The sequence below is a fragment of the Amblyraja radiata genome, chromosome 8 (genome assembly GCF_010909765.2).
Source record: "Amblyraja radiata isolate CabotCenter1 chromosome 8, sAmbRad1.1.pri, whole genome shotgun sequence".
Lineage (NCBI taxonomy): Eukaryota > Metazoa > Chordata > Chondrichthyes > Rajiformes > Rajidae > Amblyraja > Amblyraja radiata.
The window spans coordinates 12586120-12611398 of record NC_045963.1 but is presented as its reverse complement, the minus strand read 5'-3'; the positions used below and the strand labels follow the sequence as shown (position 1 = coordinate 12611398).

General features: G+C 40.8%; 1 protein-coding gene and 1 non-coding gene across 13 annotated transcripts in view; both read right to left on the bottom strand.

The window, feature by feature from the left end:
* ccdc88a (coiled-coil domain containing 88A) overlaps window positions 1-25279 on the bottom strand; it is a 157628-nt gene that overhangs the window by 27668 nt on the left and 104681 nt on the right. For all 12 annotated transcript variants that reach the window (XM_033025183.1, XM_033025185.1, XM_033025186.1 and 9 more), the window contains exons 19-24: window positions 24750-24911; window positions 7815-8092; window positions 7163-7306; window positions 5509-5695; window positions 2770-2915; window positions 91-183 (exon numbers count right to left, since the gene is read on the bottom strand). In XM_033025183.1, the coding sequence (XP_032881074.1) occupies window positions 91-183; window positions 2770-2915; window positions 5509-5695; window positions 7163-7306; window positions 7815-8092; window positions 24750-24911 (1010 nt within the window). The remainder of the gene's footprint in view (window positions 1-90; window positions 184-2769; window positions 2916-5508; window positions 5696-7162; window positions 7307-7814; window positions 8093-24749; window positions 24912-25279) is intronic.
* On the bottom strand, window positions 17526-17717 carry LOC116976548. Its single transcript, XR_004412966.1, has one exon. It is a non-coding gene; the product is annotated as a U2 spliceosomal RNA (small nuclear RNA).

Genomic DNA, 25279 nt, shown 5'->3' with positions numbered 1-25279 from the left:
TTAAGTTTCAATAATGTACCCAGTCATCCTTCTAAACTTCAGTGACTTCAGGCCCTGAGCCGTCAAATGCTCATCATACGTTATTCATACCTTCGAGGAGGTGAAGGCTCATAGAACTTATATTGATCCATAATTTTCTCTTCAAGTTTCTCCTTCTGCCGCCGAAGTTCATTTAGTTTATCGCTTCAAATAAAGAAAGCAACTTAAAGTGAGTAACTTATACACTTAAACAGGATTCAGTACAAATTCTTCTATTAGTTTAGCTAAGAGAACCAGCATGGAAAAAAGGTCCATCAGCCCATCCTCACTGACCACTAGATCTGTTATCCCACTTGCATTCACTTCCTACACATTAGTGGGCAATCTTATACGGAATCCAATTAATCTACAAACCCATATGTCTTTGGGATGTGGGAGTAAATCAGAGCACCCAGGAGAAATCCAAGCAGTCACAGGGAGATCACCATCATCACCAGTCACCATCATGGTGTCAAGGATCTCTTGGCACCATGATGGGACAGCTCAACCAGCTGCATCACTGTACCCTCCTATAGGTATTCAAAATTCTAAATACATGCAAATTTATTTTTGTTTTTTAAAATGAATATCGCATGCTGATCTGATCACCCCATTACAGAATGTAGAGATGTTGGAAAAGATGCAGAAGAGGTTGACCAGAATGCTGCCCAGATTAGGGAGTATTGGTTTAAAGGAGAGGTTGTACAAAATGGGTTTGTTTTCTCGAGCACACCAGAGGTTGATAGAAATATATAAAATTAGAAGAGGCATAGATAGGGTAAACAGAATAATTTATCTAGGTGGAAATGTCAAAGACTAGACAGCATAGCTTTAAAGTAAGAGGGGCAAATTTTAAAGGAGATGTGAGGGGCAAGTTTTTTTTACAGGGAGGGTAGTGGGTGTCTGGAGCATGATGCCAGGGGTAGTGGTAGAGGCAGATATGATAATGGCAATTAAGAGGCTTTTACATGGACATGAGGTGAATTTCGGGATAGGGATCATGTGCAGGCAGATTAGTTTATCTTGGCATCATGTTTGGCACGATCATTGTTGGCTGAAGTTGTGCTGTAGTTTTCTATGTTCTATTTCCCATGAATCTTAATTAGTTGTCAATACATGTAACTAGAAGTACAGTAATATCTCAATTAGAGCTCTAGATATGCTCCAGAGCAGCGCTATGCGAATTAGCGCTAAACAAGGTATTATCGTGCAAGTTAATAGTAACACAAGAAAGTGTAGATGCCGGAATCTTGAGCAAAACACTATATGCTGGAGGAACTCAGTGGGTCAGGCACCATCTTTGGAGGGGATGGACAGGCAACATTTTGGCTCGGCACCATTTTTCTGTACTTTGTGTTTTGTATAAGCTAATAGCTATTCCTCTCTCTCTCTCTCTCTCTCTCTCTCTCTCTCTGTCTGTCTGTCTGTCTCTCTCTCTGTCTCTCTTCATAACCATACCCTGGTTAAAAAAAATTCTTAACGGTATAAATCTAGCTGCACACAGAGAAAACCAATGATCACATTTTAATTTCTTAGCGATAAACCTTATAACTAAGCAATTAAGTTTAACTGAAACTTAAATTAATTGAAATTGAATTATAAATCATACAAAATTGTTTATGGCATATGATACAGAAGCATGCAAGCAAATTGCATGCTTCTATATCATGTGCCATAAACAGTAGCAGATAATTTGAGCTCGTCTCATATCCCTCCAAACATTTCTTATCCATGTATTTAAATGTCTTTCAAACACTGTAGTTGCACTAGCCTCCATTGTTTCCTCTAGCAATTCGTTCCATATATCTACTATCCCCTGTATGAAAAAAAACTCGCCCTCAGATCGCCTTCAAATTTTTCCCCTCTCACCATCAACTAATGACCTTTACCCCAGAAAAAGTACTGACTATTCATTTTATCATAAACCTCCATTCCTTAAGGTCACCCCTCAGCTTCCTTTGCTCCATGAAAAACAGTCGTAGGCTATTCACTCTCATCTTGGATCTCAAGGCCTCCTGGAAACATCCTTTGTGAATATTTATTGCATTTTCTGGCTTAGCCACATCCTTTCTATAGCACTATTCAAGATGATCAACAAGGAGTGTTTCATTGAATAACCTTCAACAGTGATGCAGCAAGTTGAGCCGCTGTCTCTCAGTGCTGGAGACCCGCGTTCAATCACAACCTTGGGTGCTGCTTTTCTGTGTAGTGTAGAGTTTGCAGGTTCTCTCTGGGACCTCATAGCTTTCCACCTATTGAGGTTAATTTGCCTCAGTGCGAGTGGTGAAGGGATATTGATGGAGACAATAGGTTTCCCTATGAGCTGGTATAACGGGCCGAACGCCCCCTTTTGTGGAAGAAAATTGGATTAGTGTAAATGGGTAGCTGGTGGTCAGAGAAAAGTGAGTTTAATTGTCATATGTTCCAACAATGGAACAATTAAATTCTTATACGCAGTGGCACAGCTGGTAGAGCGGCTGCCTCACAGCTCCAGAGATCCGCGTTCAATTCCGACATCGAGTGGTATCTGTAAGGTGTTTGTACGTACTCCCTGTGACTGTGTGTTTCCACTCCGTGCTCCAGTTTCCTCCCACATCCCAAAGACATGTGGTTGGCCTCTGGAAATTGCCTCAATATGTCGGAAATGAATGAGAACTAGTGTGAACGGGTGATCAATGGTTGGCATGGAATCGTTGGGTATAAGGGCCTGTTTTCTTGCTGTAAACTAAAAATACTTTTCATTCTACTTACATATATTGCCGTTGCTCCACATGGAACAAATCCTTACTCTCCATGCTCTGTTCCAATAATGATTTGTTGTGCAGCATTAATGTCTGGATCTGGTCTAGTAAATGCCGGTTTTCTTCCTCAAGATTCCCTTTTAATTGGCTCAGTAGCTGCATAGAATAGACAACATAGTGTAATTATTTGTGAAGTGTAAGAGAATGATTCAGAAACACATCCTTTGAAAATATTCAATAACTGGTTAAGCCTAAACTCCCCTCATGTAAAAAATCAGTTTATTTTTCTCCAACTTGAAGCCACCATAGTTTCACTATGCAAATGTGTTTTGCATCCTTTGCAACACGACAGGCTTTATTAACATTAACTTGAAACCTGTTTTATAGTTCAGTAAGTACTAAATTAATTTTATTGGGCACATCTGCGCTGGCAGCTAGTCAGTGGTTCTGCAGTAAACCAACAGCTTGTCGCACAAAGTCAATAGTGTACCATGATAAACTGGTCCTTAGTTCAGAATACACTCTTATTTGGCCTCTCAGTTTTATGCCAGCAAACCTGGCACATCTAGTACAGCTGACGTTCAGAAAAAGGCAAGTTAAATTAAGCAGCTTAAGTAGTTATTTTCATTATAATTTTTTTTTTTTACATCAGTTTCTTTTTCTGATCATTCGAGATGTTTGGAAATACTGGAAAGGTTTTGTGAAAGCATCAACAATTTTATCAGGGTGGCACAGTGGCGCAATGGTAGAGTTGCTGTCTTATAGAGCCAGAGACCCAGATTTGATCCTGAACTCGGGTGCTGTCTGTACGGAGGAGTTTTATCTCTAACCCAAAATCTGAAGTTAACTGTAAAGTGATTATCCTTATTATATCCTTATTATAGAATTTGAAGAGAGCTGCCAGAAAGATCTATCAACATGGATTTCTCCTTTCTTAATGTTAGTTGCAGTCAAGCTCCAGCTTTAAAAGTGCAAAAACAAAATAGCAAATACTGGTCATCTAAAATAATAACAAAACATTAAGCAGATCGGGCAGTATAGGAGAAACAAAGTTAATGCTTCAATATGAAGACTCTTTGTCAGAGCTGGGTAAGAGAAAAATAAGTTTTACTTTAGGATGGGAAAGTCTGGGGAGGGAGGGATGAATCAAAGGGAACATCTGTGTTAGGATGACGTTAGGACTGCTGTGGATATAAGTGACAGAGTTTAGAATCCACAGGAGTTAAAAAACCTATCCCTTTTGCCTCTTCTCTTCCCACTATTCAGGGACCAAAATAGCCTTTCCAGGTCAGGTTGCAATTTACTTGCACTTCTTCCCATTGTTATATCATGATGTTCACAACGGGGTCTCTTCTACACAGGAGAAACCAAAAGTGGTGATTGCTTTGTATTCCGACTGCAGGAATTACCTAAAACTTCCTGTGGCCATATTAATTCTCGATCCCACTCAAGACTTCTCTGCAGCTTCCTCCACTGTTAAGAAAAGTTCCACAGCAATCTTGAAGAACAGCATCTTATCTGAATATATTGTAACATTCTGAAATCGATACTGAATTGTACAACCAGGTAATTTGCATTCTTTACCCATAGCAGTACTGGACATTTCCTCTATAAATCACCCTGTTACAGATGCCTCCTCCATTTAATCCAATCTCCCACTCTCTTTCTCTACTACTTAAACTTGTTTTTACCCATTTTTCAGATGAAGGATTTTTGAATTCAAATATTAACACTGTCTCTCTTCAGACACTTCCAGAATATTTCCTGCATGTTCTGTTTTTATTTCAGCTTTAAGACACTTCTGATGTCTTAAAACGTCATGAAATGGCTGACAGCCAGGCAGTAAGAGAACAATTTCTAACAATTTAAAACATTTCACAGAGAACTAAATAATTACAGGTCCACCGCTGATTTTCCAGCACCCTTCGTTCTAGAGGATTATCTGTTTTTCCGGATCAACAGCGGTCACGGCCTTGGTGGGCCGAGATACTGGCCACAAAGTTAACTATGGGAACGAATCTGCTGGCTCCGGCCAAGCCAGAGTTCCAAAGCCCCGGTCGCAGGTCGGCAAATTAAACCCGACGATTGGCCGTGGATGTCGGCTATGGGAATGGATCTGCTGGCTCTGGCCAGGCCGGAGTTTCATAGTCCCGGCCACAGTGAGCAAATTCGACCTGCCCCCATATTTTCAGGGAGGATTGTTTGAATTAAAGGAGGAACTGGACCATCAGTTCGTGGAAAATTGGTGACGGATCTGCACTGAGCCATAGAAAAGGTTAAAGCTGAAATGAAAATATATTGAGCAAATTTTGAAAAGACGCTAAATTTTAAGCAGTTACAGAACTTTGAAAAATGTATCTGCCAATCAATATATTTTTTAGGGTTCGAGAGGTTGTTAAGCCGTAATTATGATTCAGTACACCATTAAATAAATAATGACATTTCTGGGCCAGTTTTCTTAAGGAAAAATAACTCACAGAAACTATGTTCCCATTAATTGCTTGATTTCTCCAAAGTATGCTGGAGAAGTTGTCAACAGCTCACACTGTGATAGTGCAGTGATTCACTGGTTCTTCATGTTTAACTGTGATTTTGCAATCATAATCACTACACAATGAGCCAATCTATTTTAAAATCATTCATTTACATCCACAATGTGCACAAGATAGGAGTGTTGTCCTGTGCCAAGGCTTATTTCCCACCCCAAAATCCTTAGCCCATTAGATTTTTATTTTACATCTACACCCACCTCACATTGATTGCTTAGTTTAGTGGAACTGATATCCAGTTGTTGGTACTGTTCCTTTAGTTTTGCAAAGTCTGCTTCCAAGCGTGCATGTTCCAGCTTGCCACCATTCAAGAGGCTTTTAAGATTTTTGTGGTCCAACTGGAAACCTTCGTTCTCCTTTAGCAGATGACTATTTATTTGGTTCAATCTTTAAACAGAAAAGTAAAATGTATTATTTATTTTGCATGTAAAAGGGCAGCTCCTCAAGATAGAAAGTGAATTATATCAAGAAATTTCAAGGGAATCATTGTCCAGATAACCTTTCTACAAACACCTGAATTCCCAACTTTCTTTCAAAATCTTCACTTTCCTTGGGGCATAGTTTATCAGATCATTCCTATTGTAACATCTGTAACAGCTGATGCCGCTGGTCTACATCAGCGAGCCCTTCTTCACCAGCTACTGCACAGTCCGGTTGATGCGGCTGTTGTTGCAAGCGGGATAGTGCTTTCTACCAACGACAGCCACCGACAGGACACGCTCCGTCACCATTGGGCTCCCTCCCTTCTCCACTGCTTCTTTCTGCTCTGCTACCATTTTCCAAGGTAGAGTATGTTGGTGACTCCGGGGGAGAAGCAGGAGATGGTAATGAAGGCGGAAGCAGCGGAGTAGATAGAGCAATGGGAGAAGGAGGAGGTAATGGAGCAGGGAGTGACGGAGTGGAGAAAATAACGGGAGGAGGAGGCAGCGGTGGTGGAGCAGGGAGCGGTCAAATCAACGGCCAACAGGAAGAAGTAGCAGCTGGTGAGAGTGGAGGGAGCCCGAGGGAGCCACGGTCATCAAACGCATCCTGTTGGTGACAGCGACCTGAAGAAAGTGCTGTCCCCAGGGGCTACAACGTGAGATGCAACCACAGTCGCTTCAACTGGACTGTATAGTGGGTGAAGAAGGGCTCGCTTGCAAGCTGGGGTGGTGTCGGAAGCCGGGGTTGTAAGTTGCTGGGAAGGTGGTACGATCCGGAGGTCTTCTTCTTCTTGCGGATGAAACATAAACCAAAGGCATAGTTAGATCTCAAGCTGGGTGTTGAGCAGCCAGGTTGTTGTCTCTACATCAATGTTTGCCAGGCCCTGAGCTCCATTTGGTGGGTGGTAGAGTAGGCACCCAGAGATGACATGGTTGGCTGTTCTGCTCCGTATTCACAGGCTGGGCTCTGGCGGAGCCCCCATCTCCACATGCTGGCATTGAAACGCCCAATTCCAGTACGAAGTCTGTTGAGCTTCACCCATGCTCTTCTGGGGAGGTCAGACCCTGGACAGCTTTTATTTGGTGAAGAGATGCAGCTGTGTAATGGAAATGAGGTTGCCTTCCACTCCTGTGACCACTTGGTCGCTATCCGGAGGTGGTGTTGGAAGATCCGTCCGCCATAATCAAAATCCATTATAAAGAGGTCCATTAAAACGAAGGTTTGCTGTACTTACAAATCCTCATAATTTTAAAGCCATCGACGCTGCTTCCACACAAACTATTGAGTTTTCTTGGTAGTTATTAAGTTGCAGTCTAACAGCATTTTTGTCCAGTGTCAAAATCTCAAACCATTTTAATCTGGAAGGTGCCCAATGCGTGAAAATACACAGGGAAAACAACAACACATTACATTTTCAGTGAAGACACAAACCTAGCATTTTCATTGCAAATTTTCTGGTACTCAAGCACAGTGGTATCATGTTTCTCAGCATCATGGCGCATTTTCTCCTGCTCTTTTTTCAATATAGTCTCCAGCTCTTCTAATTGGCCCTTCTGCTTCACCAGTTCATTGTATCTGCACAGATAATTTCATTCAAATCAATTTTAATTTTTATAAAAAGACGGTAAAAACTAAAAGCCTTCTAAAATTTGCATTTTAATAGATCTTTAATCAGTTTTTAAACAGTTTTAAAAATCATTCCCATGGACTTAGATGGACATATACAATGGAAGCTCGCAGTAAAATCAGAAATGTCGCAGTACGGTATAAACAGTTAGAATATGCCTTATTATAATAACACAGCATAGGTCATACTCCTCACTCTTCTTAGATTCCCCATGAAGGGATAGAGAAGGTCACAAAGGGGACTGGAGAATTGTGGGTGGGGTGGGGGAGCAGATTGGTGAGAGCAAAAGAGATGCAGAACTGTGGTAGGGAAGGTAGAGTGGAGAGACAAAGAGAGTGAAAGTACAAAAGAGAAATAGGATGAGAAGGGAAGGCAAGAGAGCCTGGTACAGGTTTGACAGGTACAAGATGACATTTTCATAAATATTTAATCACTGTGTAAAAACATTTAAATTACCTGTCCTCAAGATCTTTGTGTTCAACTTCTAAATTTTTATGAGCAGATTTCAGACTTCCATGTTTATTAATGAGACTCTCATACTCTGTTGCCTGATGCTCGTGTAACTTTGCCAGTTTTTCATGATCTTTGACAAGTGAATCATACAATAACTTCAATTCATCCTTTTCTTTCAACAGTATTTCATTTTCATTCTCTAAAGCCAACTGTTGGTTCTGAAGCTGAGAATTCTGAGTCATTAAGGATGCACTTTGGGAACCCAGTGTTGAATGCTCCACCTGTCAAAGAAAGGTTTAACCATTATTTTAAATGTTCTAATCACACTGAATTGCAATCTACATAAGTTATTTGCAATAAAAAAAGTCCTGATTTTGTTGGTGCAGGAACTTTTGCAGCATGCACTATTGATAAATACTTGCTTACGGTCAAAAGCAATACCCTTTTGAGTTACTGGAAGTGCAAATGGCATGGGTATGGGGGCTTGGTCTTGTTCTTGAAAACAATAGCCAACTAATATTTAGCCGATAACAAATGGCTATTGTTTATCACCATACCCATTTGGACTTGATGACTAATAAAGGAACTGAATTAAAATCAGTCCAATACATAAATAGAAGAAATTACAGGTGTAAGGAGAAATTGAAAGAAATATAATATAAATGAAGTATAAAGATTATAAATGAAACAAAAAAAACATTTCATTTACAACATGCAGCGACAATAGTAACTTCTTGGATGTAGAGGTTAACTCTAACAATTATTCTAACAATCAAGTAAAATCAAATAACTACAGATGCTGGAAATCTGAAATAAAAACAGGAAATTAATACCAACAATTATTAGATTATTAAGTGCACACACTATACAAATACTTTATATGAATACAGGGGGAAACAAGCTATTTTTTCCTCAGGTTGCAGCTAGTTAACCTGAGAATCACTTAATAGCACATTTATCACATTTTCCAATTTTAGTTCTGCAGATGTGCCCTTCAAAAAAATATCAATTAAGGCAATCGAAAGAAGATTCAGAATAATCTAATCATAGGCATGAAAATCATATCAAAACCAAAATGTGCCATTATTAACGCATGTATTTGATCACAACACTTGAAAGGTTAAAATCATTCTGTAAATAAGCGAGTTCGGTATCTCGATAAACGCAAGGAATCATGGGATTTGTCAAAGGTCATTCGGGATTTTTTTTAAAGCGAACACAGCGCTGTATAAACTATTCTACCAAGGAATTAATTTAGAGTTCTGTCAACTCAATAGCTTCCTCTTGTTCTGCTGTTCACACCCTACTTACCTAGTCCAAGTTCTACTTCAGTTCAATAATCTGCAATGATGAGATATTTAAAAAGTTAAAGAATTTATTATTTATTTAATCCTTAATGTTTTGCTACTAGAATAAGAAAATATTACTTATGTTTGAAACATTTTCTTATCTTTATTCATAATTTATGTGTAAAAATATATTTAATCTGAGGCAGGCAGCGACTGCATCAGTGTGATGTGGGCTGATGCTTTACCTACAGGCGGTGTGAATGTACCTGTTAAGGCAAAGATTAATCTCAGAGGAAAACTGAGTACAGGGTTGGCCCTGTGAAGGAGCTGCCAATCCGATATGACATTTAACTACGAAATGCCTGCTCTTTAATATTGGATAGATTGAGTGGAGGGTCTGTGCTGCTCCAAGTTTGCAGTGGTTGCGGTGCTCTTCCCCCAGCCATCTCGCCCCAGTGCACGTTGACCAGCACAGTTCGCCAGCCATTGTTAGCAGAGGCTCTTTGTGCAGGTGTTACCCAAAGCCCGAAGGTTTTGTGGAGTTTCTGCATTAGGATCGGGCATGAAGCGAGAGGGCTGTCAGATCAGATCAGCCCAGGTTGGCGAGTGGCCGAAGGGCAGATTTTAATGGGTCGTTATTAAACTGTTCCGTCTGTGCGGCATCGCCTGCTCTCTCTCTCCCAGATCCACCACCCCAACTGCCGACAAAGTCTGACTGAGAAAATGCTCCCACTCATATTACGGGTTGGCTCCGCATTTGCCCACTTGTTGGGACGGGCGGCGCCTCCTTCAAAGAGAGTGAGAACAGGTCCCGTCAGCTGGGGAGTTGCGACCCACTCCTGAGTGAAGCCTCTAATTAGGCTGCGGTTCAAATGGCTGCAAATTCTCATATTTATCACCACCCGGTCACCCGGACCCGGTTCCCAACTGTGTGCCCTGACAGACTGGAACCAACCCCAGAGGTTAAAGCGACTGCTTAATCAGCCTGTTCGAATCCAATCTGAACTTTATAACAGCACATTCTCCTCGTTTCCTTCAATCCAGGAAGGTTGTTTAGATAGGAATGTAAGGACTGTCTCAAATTGGTTAATCTTGTAAATTGTGTAAATCAATATCGAATTTGAATGGCTGTGACTCAGGCTAATGCCAGGGATTTGATAATTGACAGGTTAGTTCGAGGCATTTTTGCATTTTCAAGTCTGGTGCGGCATGATAAATAGATACAATTGTGGATTTGTGCAGCCTGCAGTACGCTGTGGCCTACTGCTGACATATTTGACGGATACATTTATTTATAAATCTCACTGAAATGAATACGCAGGTCCGTACACACACAGTAGCTCAGCTGGCGAGAATGTTTATCCCGAATGACCCATGACCTGGGCATGCGCAGTTGTAATACCGAACTCGCTTATACAGAAAAATAATTATTGATTAAAAACAATTAATACTTAAAAAGATTACCTGACATGATAATGAAAAATGGTAATCAATCTGAAGTTTCTGCAAGAGCTGCTGACTATTTGCAGAATTTTGGGTTTAATTTCAGATTTTTAGCATTTACCTTATTTTTAAAACATATTTGTGTTCTACTCTGGGTAAGGATAGTGTTTTTATTTGACGGTCCAATCAAAAGGCCAAAATCATTCAGACCTAAAATTTAAGGCAGAGGTTAATTCTAATGACATCATGCCAAGCCATTCCGAAAAAATCCATTAAAAAGCAGTGTTTTTAAAAAAACTAGCTTGCCACATCTTCCTCTCAAAGGGCAAACATATCCCAGATCCAGATTAGTCCATTGCCATATACACCTGGGTGCAATGAAATTCCCTGTCTGCACGAAGCTCAGAGTACACAGTATACATAATAAAGATAGATACAACAAAAAATATAAAACAGCAGAATGATGCATTGATTATAGTGCAATCAGCAGAACAAAATACTAAAGTGCAATAATAGGATAACCTGATGAGATTGATTAGGAGCATGTGGCAGTGTCTCCAGCCTACGTAAAAGGTATTGATTGACCATGAGTGCATGCCATGAAGGTTTACAGAAGACCCCTAGCCCGTAAGAGAATTTCAAAAGATTTAATTCCCTCATATTTAATGGTCTTTGATCACATGTAGAAATTCACGGTATTCAATACTATGCATATAGGAAGTTTGCACAGTACTTTCCTGATGAGGCAATCGTTTTTACATCACTGAGCTGGATTAGGAATGAGGAGATTCTTATAATCCCCCACACGTACTTGACCTGTCAACGTTCAAATAATTGTAGACCATTCATTCATACAATGAGTGCTGAGGAGCAACTGCAACAGTGTGGAGATTGCAAGTAGACTACTGATACTGAAGCTTGTATGCTTAGACTGGTATGAAAAAACAAAATCAGCTAAAGTTGTATAACCACACAAGGTTGTGGGCACAGTTACTAACCAAAGTGGTAGCTAGGTGAAAATTGAGCCAGGAGCAGGAAGAGGCATTCTTTGAATATACTGCAATCATTTTCTGATTCCACTATGGAGCGTGAAAATCATATAATAAGACATGCAGTTGCTTGAGCAAGTGCAGTTTCAAATAGTCAGCATCAGTAATATTAACCATGAAATCATCAGACTGCTGTTAAAAAAAAAAAGATTCAGGAATGTCCCTCAAAGGAAATTTGCTTTTCTTCTCATGGACTACATTCAGATCCACCACTTTGATTGATTCAAAGTTTGCAGTATAAGCACTCAGTCATCCGTGGTAAGGCCTGAATACTATAACTGGCTGCAAAGCGAAGTCAGGCAGCATCGCTGGTGATAGCACGACCCACCTTGATGAACTTAATGCATTCTATGCTTGCATTGGGTAGAAAGCGATAAGAGCGATGACATCCATACCGTTGGACTTGAATGTGTCTTTTCCCTGGGTCACTGTTGCAGTGGTTATAGCGACCAACCTGAGTGTGAATCAGGCACGTGCCTTCAGGGTAGGCTAGGTAGGCAGTGCCTACCCTGACTAAAATTATAAGATGGTAATTATTAAATATAAATAGTAAAGGAACGGGAGAATAACAATATCGTAGATAACAATCAGCACGGGAGCACCTCAAGGCTGCATGCTCAGCCCCCTGCTGTACTCACTCTATACTCATGACTGCGTAGCCAGTCACAGTGCGAACTCCATCATCAAGTTCGCTGACGACACCACTGTTGTGGGACGTATCACTGATGGGGATGAGTCAGAGTATAGAAGAGAGATCGAGCAACTGTCCATATGGTACCAGCGCAATAACCTGGCCCTCAACACCAGCAAAACCAAGGAACTGATTGTGGACTTTGGAAGGAGTAGGAGGGGAACCCACAGCCCCATTTATATCAACGGGTCGATGGTTGAAAGGGTCAAGAGCTTCAAATTCCTGGGCGTGCACATCTCTGAAGATCTTTCCTGGTCCGAGAACACTAATGCAATTATCAAGAAAGCTCATCAACGCCTCTACTTCCTGAGAAGATTACGGAGAATCGGTTTGTCAAGGAAGACTCTCTCTAACTTCTACAGGTGCACAGTAGAGAGCATGCTGACCGGTTGCATCGTGGCTTGGTTCGGCAATTTGAGCGCCCTGGAGAGGAAAAGACTACAAAAAGTAGTAAACAATGCCCAGTCCATCATTGGCTCTGACCTTCCTTTCATCGAGGGGATTTATAGCAGTCGCTGCCTCAAAAAGGCTGGCAGTATCATCAAAGACCCACACCATCCTGGCCACACACTCATCTCCCTGCTACCTTCAGGTAGAAGGTACAGGAGCCTGAAGACTGCATCAATCAGGTTCAGGAATAGCTACTTCCCCACAGCCATCAGGCTATTAAACCTGGCTCGGACAAAACTCTGATTATTATGAACCCATTTTCTGTTATTTGCACTTCATCAGTTTATTTATTCATGTGTGTATATATTTATATTATGGTATATGGACACACTTATCTGTTTTGTAGTAAATGCCTACTATGTTCTGTGTGCTTAAGCAAAGCAAGAATTTCATTGTCCTATACAGGGACACATGACAATAAACTCACTTGAATTATGCCTACAAGAGATCGATCTCGTAGAATTAGGCATAATTCTCCCGTGCCTTTCATCCGCAGTACATGTAACACGCAAAAGTATGCGCAACTCACATGCCATCGACGCTGCTTCAAGCCTTCAATTACAACTGTCTATAAAGGCAGCTGAAATTCTGCCTTTGCACCGTGGATTGCGTGCGTGCTGCACAGCCTACTGCGCACGCGCAGCGCAAGTTTCTTAGTGGGTTTTTCAAACATGGATAGTCATTATCTTAAGAGTTTCTCTAAGCAATCTTATGAGGAAAAGACCAAAATAATTAAAAATGTCAGACCAACGCCGGAACTTAAAGAACTTCAACAGCGCAAAGGAACAAGAATAATTAGAACATTTAAAACAGCTTGGTACAACAGGAAAGAGTGGCTATGCAGTTGTATTTCATCAAATAGTCTGTTTTGTTTCCTGTGCCTGTTATTTTCTGTATCTAGTGGAACTGTATGGGTCGCAGATGGATAGTGATTTAAATAATTTGTCTAATACTATAAACAAGCACGAGGGATCTGCTGCGCATTATGAAAGCCAAATAGCATTGAAGATATTTGGGTCTACACAGATCGACTTGTTCATAGATAAACAGAAGAAACATAGCATCGATATTCACAATGAAAAAGTTAAGGAGAAGAGATACTAAAAAAGTTAATATGTGCTACTTGCTTTTTGATCAGACAAGAACTTGTTTTTTGCGATGATAATGAAAACAAAGAATCGCTAAATCGTGGAAACTATATTGAGTTACTGAAATATACAGCAAAATTTGATGAAAAATTGGCACATCATTTTCATCCATTTTTTCTGGCATTTCTAATAAGATACAAAATGATTTGATTGAAGCAGTAGGCACAGTTGTAGAAAATAATATTGAAGAAGAGATCGCAAAAGCCCCATTCATTGCCATAGAAGTGGATGAATCCACTGATATTTCAAATACAGCTCAGTGCTCTACAGTATTAAGGTATATATTCGACTGAAATTAAAGAAGCGTTCATAGGCTTTGACAAACTGACAACTTGACAGAACTGCTACTAGTGTAGCAGAATGCATATTCAATAACTTACACAAATATACTTGTGCTGAGAAACTTGTAGCACAGACATACGATGGAGCAATGGTAATGGCATCAAACTTAAATGGTGTTCAAGCTAAAGTAAGAGAATAGGCACGTTCATCTTTATTTCCTTACTGTTATGCTCATAAATTGAACCTTGTTCTGTCTCAGTCAGCTAAATTCATACCTGAATGTACAAGCCTTTTCAAGACCATTGACGTTCTTGCTTTATTTTTCAGTAATTCTACAAAACGAACGCAATTTCTTGATGAAATATTGCAGAAACGCATTCCAAAGGCCGCACCAACTAGATGGATTTCAAACTCAAAGCAAATCCAAACTATTTTGCAATATCATGGAGACCTCTGTAAACTTTTTGACAGCATTAACAGCAATCCTTTATTGTGGGATCCTGAAACTTTGGTGAGGAGCAATGGGTTTTATGCTTGGCTAACAAAAGATTCCACAATCTTTCTTCTCATGGTTTATAACAAAATTTTCATTAAAAGTGACACTCTGCAACATTTTGCAAACTAAAATGATAGATATTCCATATTGCATTGAAAGAATGAAACAATACATTTGCTTGAGGATCTGCGCCAATATGTTGATGACATCCATGAAAAGTTTGAATATTGCAAAGAAAATGACCTGACATTTGTTACAAAATTTTGAGATTTTTATAATCAAGTCTGCAATTTATCCCATCAGATAAAGCATAAAAAGAAGTTTAATTTGACACCTAATTCACTTTCATATCTTCAGTATTAAAAAAGGTATGACCATTTTCATACACAGAAATTAGCATCTTGTTCCCTCTTGATTTTCCATGACTTAACTCAAAAGCTGTGATCGAGGACAGTCTAAAGCCCATAACTTTCTTAAAAATTAAGAGAACTGAAAGAAATTTTCAGTTATTACAGATTGAAGCATTCTGAAACAAATATTTAACAATCTTACTTGGATGACCTTAAATTAAAGCATATAATAGTAAGATTAAACGAGAACTTACCAGTTTGAAGTTTGATCTGTATTTTATGAGGAGTTACGATGAGGGATTACGTGAAGAACCCGCTCAGTGCGCAGGCGCGGCATACTTCCAAGCAGCGGTGTGGAATCACAGATAGACACAGTTATTTGAAGTAAACATAGTAAAGATAAGGAGACATCAATTTATTAGTTTGATCCATATAATGAGGGTGGGAGCAGAGGGCACATAATCCCTCATCGTAACTCCTCATAAAATACAGATCAAACTTCAAACTGGTAAGTTCTCGTTTAATCTTACTATTTTACTTCGGAGTCACGTGAGTGACTACGTGAAGACTTCAAAGCTCTGTGATTTCAAACCGTGTAACAGTTCATACTTCACTCGCTGCCGAAGTCATTCGAGGGAGGAAGTATGTTATCATAATCAACCATGAATCTGTTTGTAAAAACAATAATGGTGTTATTAACAACAACAAGATCAATTGCTCCCCCGGGCTTAAATTATATATTTTTTGCAGATTCTTTTTCTGCAAACGATACAGGTTCTGTCAGTGGTTTGTTATAAAAGTTTGGAACGTATACTCCCTAGACCACCCTGCAGTAGCCAGGATGTGGTCCATAGGCTCGTCCATCCTCTTAGTTACTGACGTGGAAGCTGTCCTGGTGGAATAAGATTTTATACACGTTAGTATTTACTCCAGCAACTCCCAGTACCTGCTTGAGCCACTAGAGATAGTTTAGCTCGTCACCCGACCATGAGGTTTCCTGTGGCTGACCCATAAGGCTTTTTCCTCTCCCTCGGTATTCCTTATTGTGTCGATCTCTAAGTGGGTCATGACACATAAAACGTGGTTCAGGTGGGTATGCCCGGAATTTCATGACTGGACCTGATGTTCCTGGTCTGTTCTGTTTGGCCAACCCTTGAATGGGCATGTGACACTATCTGGTGTTATAACCATGTTGTCCCATCGCAGTAGATGGGAGAGCTGGCTCTTTGTGTTGATGTAAGGCCACCAGCATGTCCATCTTCAGGGTAGGCTGTTCCAGGGTGATGACCTGGCTGGTGATCATCCCCTAAGGTATGTCAGGATTTCACTGACATCCCAATTTGGGTGTACCTATTTCTGGGGAATGGATTGATATACCTCTCCTGTATCTGATCACCAGTGAGCGGTACCCAAGTTGAGTAGGCTAACAGAACATGTCCTTCATTGTGGTGAAGACCTGCCAGGAGCTCCAGTACAGTTTTTTGTTATAGTTGAATGTGTAATTCCTGTTTTGGAAAACAGTGTACCATTTCTTGATGCTCCTCAGGTATGTTCCCTAGGATATGCGACGGAATACTGTCATCAGGTTGATAGTGCTGCTGATCGAAGCACAGCAATGGTCTTCCCAATTCTGCAATTCTTTTAATGACCATGTCGAGGATCACTGGGAACCATGCTTGTGGACTTGGTCCATTGTAATTTGCGTAGTACCCGACTGATGAAGCCGTAGTACCTATTGAAGAGGTAGAAGGAAAGGAAAACATAGAGATTAGGTTCCCCCCACCCCTCAATACGCGGGAATGTCTCCATTGCCGCTGCCTTGAGATTGGTTTCATGTGACGTAAGTTAGTACGTGGTGATTTAATTGGATATAAGGAATCGATATCTGGTGTCCATGTTGCTTAGTGATTTCAGCAAATATTTTTGGTTTAAATGTATGTTTACAGTATTTAGCTCACCTGATAGGCGAGTTACTGATGGTCAAACATGTTTGACGACATACGGTTTCCAATTGTTAATAAATTGTCACCTAATATCGATGTTCTCCGCCCAAGTGGTTTGGTATATGCCACCACTGATGTTGTTATCTTATAAACGAACATGCAAATTTGGTGGATTACTGAGCAAATGCTTCACTAGAATTAAGTAAGTTAATATATAACATGTTTAAGTCAATTCATATTGGCATTAAGTATTACAAGCTCAGTAACACATCAGGACACATAAGATGTTACTCAAAACAGGTGGAAGTGTACAACCATAATCCTTCCTGCCGATAAATTCCATGATAACACTACAGATTAATCCATTTGTCCCCATATTACAGGTATGGAGATAGTTTTGAACACTAGTATCTCAGCTCATAGGAAAGGTACAAAGTTCAGTAGCTGGTAATGCTGCTATATCCCAATTACTTTGCCACGTAGTTCATTGGTGGTTAATGCACCATGACTGAAAGTCTTAATGAATACCAGATAACAACGTTGTGGATGGTCAACGTAAATATCTGGATATATATTTTGTGCACCGTTCCCAGAGGCACTGCAATACTGGGTCGATGCGTGGAGTGGACGGAGCAAGCCCCTATTCCATCTCCCTGTTCCAAAATTCAATTTAATATATGGTCCCTAGATAAGGGACGTATCAGATTATTAAACTGATAAGAACAGATACTACACTTGATCTTAGCCAAAAGGCCGAGAAGCGATGCAGCTAAAGCTGTATCCAAGGATAGTTTGTCGTTAATATATAGACATGCCATGACGGAATGTTTCTAAGTGTCAGGGCTAGTTGATTCTGGATAACTTTGACTTAAATGCCGCAACGCTCATCATGGTTACTCCATCCAGGTAATTGCGGTATATCCGAAACTTATATGAGAAGGTACTGAATAGTGTGCATCTTCAAGGTCGATGTCTACCATAAAGTATCCTTGGATCCATGGTAGTAGTTACAAATCCCATGAATGGGTATACCTGGTGAAATACTCAAGTGGTTTATCAACGATGGTGCGACATTCACCATCGTGGGAGGGTAGACCACTTGGGGTGCTTGCTGAATTGGTGGCAAGATATTAATTCTATTCCCCTTGTATTTATTTTTTGGTATATAACTACCAAGAGTGATAGCTTCCTAACTAGGCGTGATTCATCCACCCCTTGTTAGTACAACCCTTAACCTTTATGTGATGGTAGGAACCATACTTATCTGTCTTCATTGTTGTTTTCTTCGGTTTCTGGTTCCTTGTTCTTGTAGGGACGATGTTTGTTGGGGGGTGGCGCATTTTCCCCTGGGGCCTGCTCTGGGCCGTGGCCTAAAATGCTACGGGTTTGGCATGCAGGCCCCGAGCTTTCACCAGTACCATGAGGTAGACGCCCCTGGTGGACACGTAGAGGTACTGCTGTCTGGTTTAGTGTGGTGCTCATTCCAGACTCTGCCCTCTTGTGCCGAATAGTTTGAAGACTTCGTCCAGTTTTTTAGGACTGGTTTGGTAAGTGCCAGGTAGCAGGATCTGTGCTTGTGAGGTCGGCGTTCTCATAGTCCTGTTAATTTCATAGATTGAGGGCAGGTTTGTGAGTTCATTTGAGAAGTTATGAGGTATACCGTTGAACAGTAGGGTCAGGTGTTTTGCCATACTACCCTGCCCTTCTGGAATGAGCAGGTGGACATGATAGCCGACGTCAGGGTACCAAATGCATTTAAAAAATATTTAGGTTAAATGCGCTGCTCAATGTATCCCCCAATAATGGCGGGCACTTTGAGTAAATGCAATTTTAGGGGAGGCGTGATAAAACCAACGCCTCATGGCTACCTGTCTTGGAGAGGTTTTTTTTTTTTTTTTTTTTTTTTGGAAAAAGACAGGTAGTAAGCTGGCCATCAGTTGAGACTGAAAAGCCATCTCGCTAGTGGTGGAGCCACATAGCGGCCACACCCAGCAGCTCTTCCTGATCCTGTACCTCAAGCATACTCCCGATATTGTTCAGCCAGTGACCCCTCTTCATGACCAGCCCAGCCACTGGTCACCCCAAAGCTAACCACACTAAGGAGGAAGCGATGGGCAGTGCCTAGGCACTGTGGAGGGTATGCCTGAACCCTCCAGCGAGACTGCCCCTCACGTAGCGTGTCTCGCAGGAGCTCCTGCTCCAGGAGCCGCTCCAGCGGCTGTCTCTCTCCCATGCGGGTGGAGAGACGTCCCCTCCGACAAGTCGGAAGCCACCGGCCGGATGCCTCTTCGGATGGCTGAACATCCAGCCCGCAGCTCAGGCACTAGCGGGACTGGCTTCGGCGCGGTGTGGGGATAGCGGAACGCCCGGTAAATGTTCCTACCGCCTTCTTCTGGAGCTTTTGTGCCTTGTAGTAGCGAGAGCGCCCCTCAAGCAGCGCGTCTCGCAGGCACCTGCTCCGTGAACCGCTCCAGCGGCTCAGGCGGCTCTCTCTCCCCCCGTGCGGGTGGAGAGACGTCCCGTCCCAAATCGGGAACACCTGCCGGATGCCTCTTCGGGTGGCTATACATCCAGCCCGCTATCGGGCTGGGCTCGGCACGGTGTCGGGGAATTGCGGAACACCGGGTAAACGCTCCTACCGCCTGTTGCTGCCCCCCTTCCCCCCGACGGGAAACGTTCCTCCTTGAACGGGGGACAGTATTGTTCCAGAGCCTTTTTCTCTGCCTGTACAAGCAGAACACAAGCAGAAAAAGGGGCTCCCCTGTAAAAGAAACCCGACCTCAGGATACTCACCTGACGGTCCGTTTCTCTGTTGCGGGAGAGCCTAGCTCCCGCTGCCGCTGTTGCACTGCTGGCGTAATGCCGCGCCTGCGCACTGAGCGGGTTCTTCACGTAGTCACTCACGTTACTCCGAAGTAAAATTAGTTAGTTACCCAATTGTAGCTAATTCCAAAATTCAATTACTAGATCTAAACATCTATCCATTTCTTAAGGAAAGATTAACATTTTTAAATAGCCTAAGTGTCCAAAGAACATTCACACAAGAATTCACAATAAAACATGATTTTTAAATCTCATTGACATTAATTTATAGGCCAAATGGAAGGGATTTAGTGTTTAATTGCTGTAAATTAATGGCCATTTAAATCAGCTTGCCAGTGGGATTCTGTGGATCGCACTGGTTTAGAATGCTGCCATTGCGGTGAATTTGTACCCCATGTCGGCATGAAAGATACTGCGGGATTGAATGGGCCCCCAAGTCAGCTACTCGCAACATAAAATTTTGTATAAAGGGATCTTAAGAAGCCCTTTTTAATGTAAAAATAAACAACCTACCTTGCCTTGTCCCCTACATGAGATCCGTCCAGTTGTCGGGGTTTTCGGCTTTAGAGGGTGATTTTTAAACTACTATAACAATTAAATAACCCAATTTAGTTTAAAAATACCTGCAGCGAACGAACCTCACAGCGATTTGTCATCAGCAACTAAGTAGCTGAACAACATCGATTTCAACAGCCTAGAGAAAATCGCGTTTAAACCTGCCCCCCTCTCAAAGACACCAAAGTCTCGCACACGGGCAGCGGCAAAACTGCAGCGCCGCTGAAGGTAAGTTTTGCAACATACCTACTGACTGAATCAAAATCTCGTTCAAAACGTCCAATTAAAGAGAAGAACACGGATATTTGATCTGATATTAGTTGATATATTGAAGCATTTGGAAGCAAGATACAGCGACTTCAAAAATGTACAATTCATTTCCTTAGTTGATGGAAACAAGTTTCAAAAACTTGCTTGTCAAATTGATCAGGAGGCAATAGAAAGTTTAGAAAGAAACTACGGTCACTTCTTTGATGTCATAAGACTGAAAGCGGATCTAGCTCGAATTTATAATGCACAAATGTTTCGGGATTAATCATTTAAAGATTTACTTGTTTTTATATTTCAAAATGGACTGGAACAAACGTTCCCTGAAGCTGCTACAATTAATTTTAACAATTCCTGCTACAACAGTTTCTGTTGAGAGATCATTTTCAGCTTTGAAAATAATTAATATAATAGCTTCACCAGGAATAGAATGTCCAATGAAAGGCTTTCATCACTTGCTTTAATTTCTATTGAAAAGGAAAGATTTACTCAGATGGAGCAAAGTCCCACTACTAATTTCTATGAAAAAGTTATGGATATTTTTGCTGCAAACAAAGAGAGAAGAATGGAGTTTGTGTACAAATAATGTGGTAAGTAAACTTCTTTTTATGTTTTTAAAACTTCTTAAATATGTTTTTAAATGCTTTATTAAGAGATAAGGCTTTTGAAGACAAATTACTTAATAAAGCGACTTATAACGACTGACAGCTTACCGGCGAGGAGAACAATCTGTGCATGCGCGGTTTTTAAGATTTTTTATAAGTCGACTGACTGCCTACCCTGAGTAATTACTCACGGCACGTGCCTGGTGTGAATCCACAGAAAGCAACGGGCTCGAATGGAATCTTTGGCCATGCACCTAGGAACTGTGTGGCCAAACTAGCGGGAGTGTTCGCAGACATCTTTAATGTCTCCTACTCCGTTCTGAGGTACTCACTTGCTTCAAGATGACGACTATCATCCTGGTGCCAAAGAAAAGCAAGATCTTATGCCTTAATGACTACTGTCTTATGGCCTTGACAACCACCATCATGAAATGCTTCAAGAGGCTGGTTAGGGCTCACATTAAATCCAGCATACCAAGCAGCCTTGATCCACTGCATTTGGCCTAACGGCCCACAGCTGATGCCATCTTCCTGGCCTTGCACTCTTCAGATTCAGATTCAGATTCAGATTCAATCTTTATTGTCATTGTGCAGTGTACAGTACAGAGACAACGAAATGCAGTTAGCATCTCACCCAGAAGAGCGAACATAGAATAATGAGGAATAAATATATATACGTACATACAGTAGTAGTAGTCCCTGGAACACCTGGATAAAAAGGTCACCTATGTCATACTCCTATTCATAAATTACAACTCTGATTTTAATACCATTATCCCAACCAAGTTCATCTCCAAACTCATGGAACTTGGCATCAGCACTTCCCTCTGCCACTGGATCCTCGACTTCCTGAACAACAGCCCACAATCAGCGAGGATAAGTAACAAATCACCCTCTACGATAATCCTCCACACTGATGCCACTCAAGATTGCATATTCACCCCCCTACTATACTCCATATACACTCATGACTGTGCAGCCAGATCACAATCCAACTCAATGTACAAGTTCGCAGACGACACCACCATGGTGGGACGGATATCAAATAATGACGAGACGGAGTACAGGAAAAAGATTGAGAACCTCGTAACCTAGGGCCAAAACAACCAACTCTTCCTCAATGCCAGCAAGACAAAGGAGATTATGATTAACTTCAGGAAGCGAAGCAGTACACACACCCTGATATACACTGATGGTGCTGAAGAAGAGATGGTCGAAAGCTTCAAATCCTTAGGATTAAATATCGCCCGCTATTTGTCCTGGACCAGCCACATTGAAACTATGGCCAAGAGAGCACATCAACGACTCTGCTTCATTGGAAGGCTTAGAAAGTTCGGTATGTCCCCAACAATGCTCACCAACCTCTACAGATGCAGCGTAGAAAGCACTTTATCAGGATGCATCACAGTATGGTTTGAGAACAGCTCCATCCAAGGCCACAAGAAATTGCAGAGAGTTGAGGACATAGCCCAGACCATCACGCAAACCAACCTCCCTTCCACTGTCTGAAGAAGGGTTCCGATCTGAAACATCCCCCATCCTTTTTCTCCAGAGATGTTGCCTGACCCACTGAGTAACTCCAGCACTTTGTTGCTATCTCTTTTCCACTGACTCCATTTACACTTCACTCTGCCTCAGTAAGGCCTTGCATCATCAAGGACCTGCCTCACCCTGTCACTCCTTCTTCTCCCCTCACCCATCAGGCAAGAGGCACAGAAGTTTGAAAATGCATATCTCCAAATTCAGGAACAGTTTCCTCCCATCTCTTATCGGGCAATGGAACAGTCCTCACACCAGCAAGAGTGTGGTCCTGACCTCTCATCGACCTCATTGGAGAAATTGGACATCTTGCATTATCGTCGTACCCTTTATTCTTTTTTTACACGGTGGCCGGCTTGACTGTAATCACATATAGTCTTTTCTTTGACTGGACAGCGCGCAACAAAAGCTTTACACTGTACTTCGGTACACGTGACAATAATAATAAACTAAACTAAACATCCTCTAAACAAATAACTAAGCAAAACCACTGAAGGAGTTTGACATTAGTTAACCCGAACACCGCAGGGCTACAATGGGGAAAAAAAGCATAAGGCAGACAATGGCTAGAATGCTCTAACATATTCAAATCTCGTTTAATATGGTGTTCAGCATTTGAATTTGCTTGGTAAGAAGTTAAACTTTCAAGATTGAAGTGAGAGCTGCTCAGCAGCATTGAAATATCATGTTTTATTTTAATCTGTGCTGGATTGGAAGCCAATATCTCAGACATTAGATGTAGCTTAATGCTTAGATTTTCAAGTAAATAAAGTTGGAAGTGAAGTGCCCATCATTTAATGTTAGATCTTGTGCAAGATAGCAGCTACATTCATCCATCTTCAGGAAGATTTTTAAGCAGACCTGCCAATGACAATTCTATCAGGTTATGTATGCCCTTCAGACTTAGTATCATAGTCATACGGCATAAAAGTGGGCCCTTCACCCCAGTCTATGCAAACCATCTATACTAATCCCATTTATCTGCATTGGCACCGTTCTAAATTCTTCCAAAAATGTTCTCCAGGGCAGAAATTGTGTCCAATTTCTGATAAATCTCGCACTTTGACTGCACTTGCCCCTGCTTGATTACAAACCACTCATACCCGGTGACTCGCCAGGTACAGATCCTGCCTCAACATTATAATTCCAGGGGATAGTAAACAGTCTGAATAATGAAATGCTGTCTTCTTCTAAGATTTATGCCTCAGCAATGCAAGGTTGAGGTTTTGGCCAGTTTTTGCATTCTCTGTTCCAATTTCTGCATCCTCTGTTCCAACTCAACTCCCTTTTCTTCTTTAGCATGCTTACCCCTCCTGCCAATTATCAGCCACTGAAATTGAAACTGACATGAATGTGTTTTTTTTTAATTCTTGCACCCTGTTTGAGACTCCTTACTATTAAATGGATTTAATGGACAAGTGAGAAAACAAATTTTCGTTTTGCTGACACAAGGACTGACATTTTTCCAAATTTGTGTTTTGTTCTGACAATCAATCTACAGAGGTTTTCTTTTATGGTAAAGTTAATAGTTTTTGGAGCAGATATTTACACAAAAAAAAAGAGCAAGTCTAAAGTATACAGATTGATCTTATTAATTCTTTTCCTTATAATACAAAATGCTATGGTCAATTACATAAATTAGGAAAAATATCCATTACTTATAGATATGAATGAGCACAGATGCTGAAACTGGAAAATGATTTTACAGAAGAGTTTCAAATTTATAAATGTGATAAAATGTTTCCTGTGCATTATAATGATGCTGATGAATGCATGGACTATAGATTTATCTCAATTTGTCTGGGCCCAGTTTCCATCAAGAAAAGCATTAATTTAAAAATGTTGTTTGCAAACAGAAGTAGTTTCAATACAATTCTAACGTGGTAAGGATTAAGTTGATACATTAAATGATCAAAATAACATTTTTGTTTGAGAATCATGAATGTAATTGTGTTAGCAAGGTTGCTGCAAATGTTGAATTTAAAAGACATTGATAATAGATTCTGACCTGCAACTTGGCATTCTCTGTTTGCAAGGTGGTATTGTGCACCTGCAGCGATGTTGTCTGTTTCTGAAGTGAAAGAATTTGGGATTGCAAATTGTTATTCTGAGTTTCTAGCTGCTTCAGCTGTGTTTTCAAGGCCTGTTTTTCAGCTTGAAGTGTTGCATTCTTTGAAAGGAAAAATAAATGTTTTAATGAACAGAGAAAAATAACAGCCTTTAATAGTCCATATTTCAAAACCATTATATTTTGTACAAATCATTATATGTTTTATCACTTTATTTTCAACAGATATTGTAAGATTAATGTAAAGAAAATACTTTGCAATTTTGTCAGATCTGCTAAAATAACAATACATAAATAGCTATCTTTACATCTTCTAAAAATAAATTCACACACTCCACAATTATTGATTCACAGTAAAAAAATATTTGAACATCAGCTGGATGTCAAGTCCAAACCATTCATGCTTGACTGCTACCATGAAGAACTTACCATCAATTTCAGACATATCCTCTATCTGAAACAAAATGCTT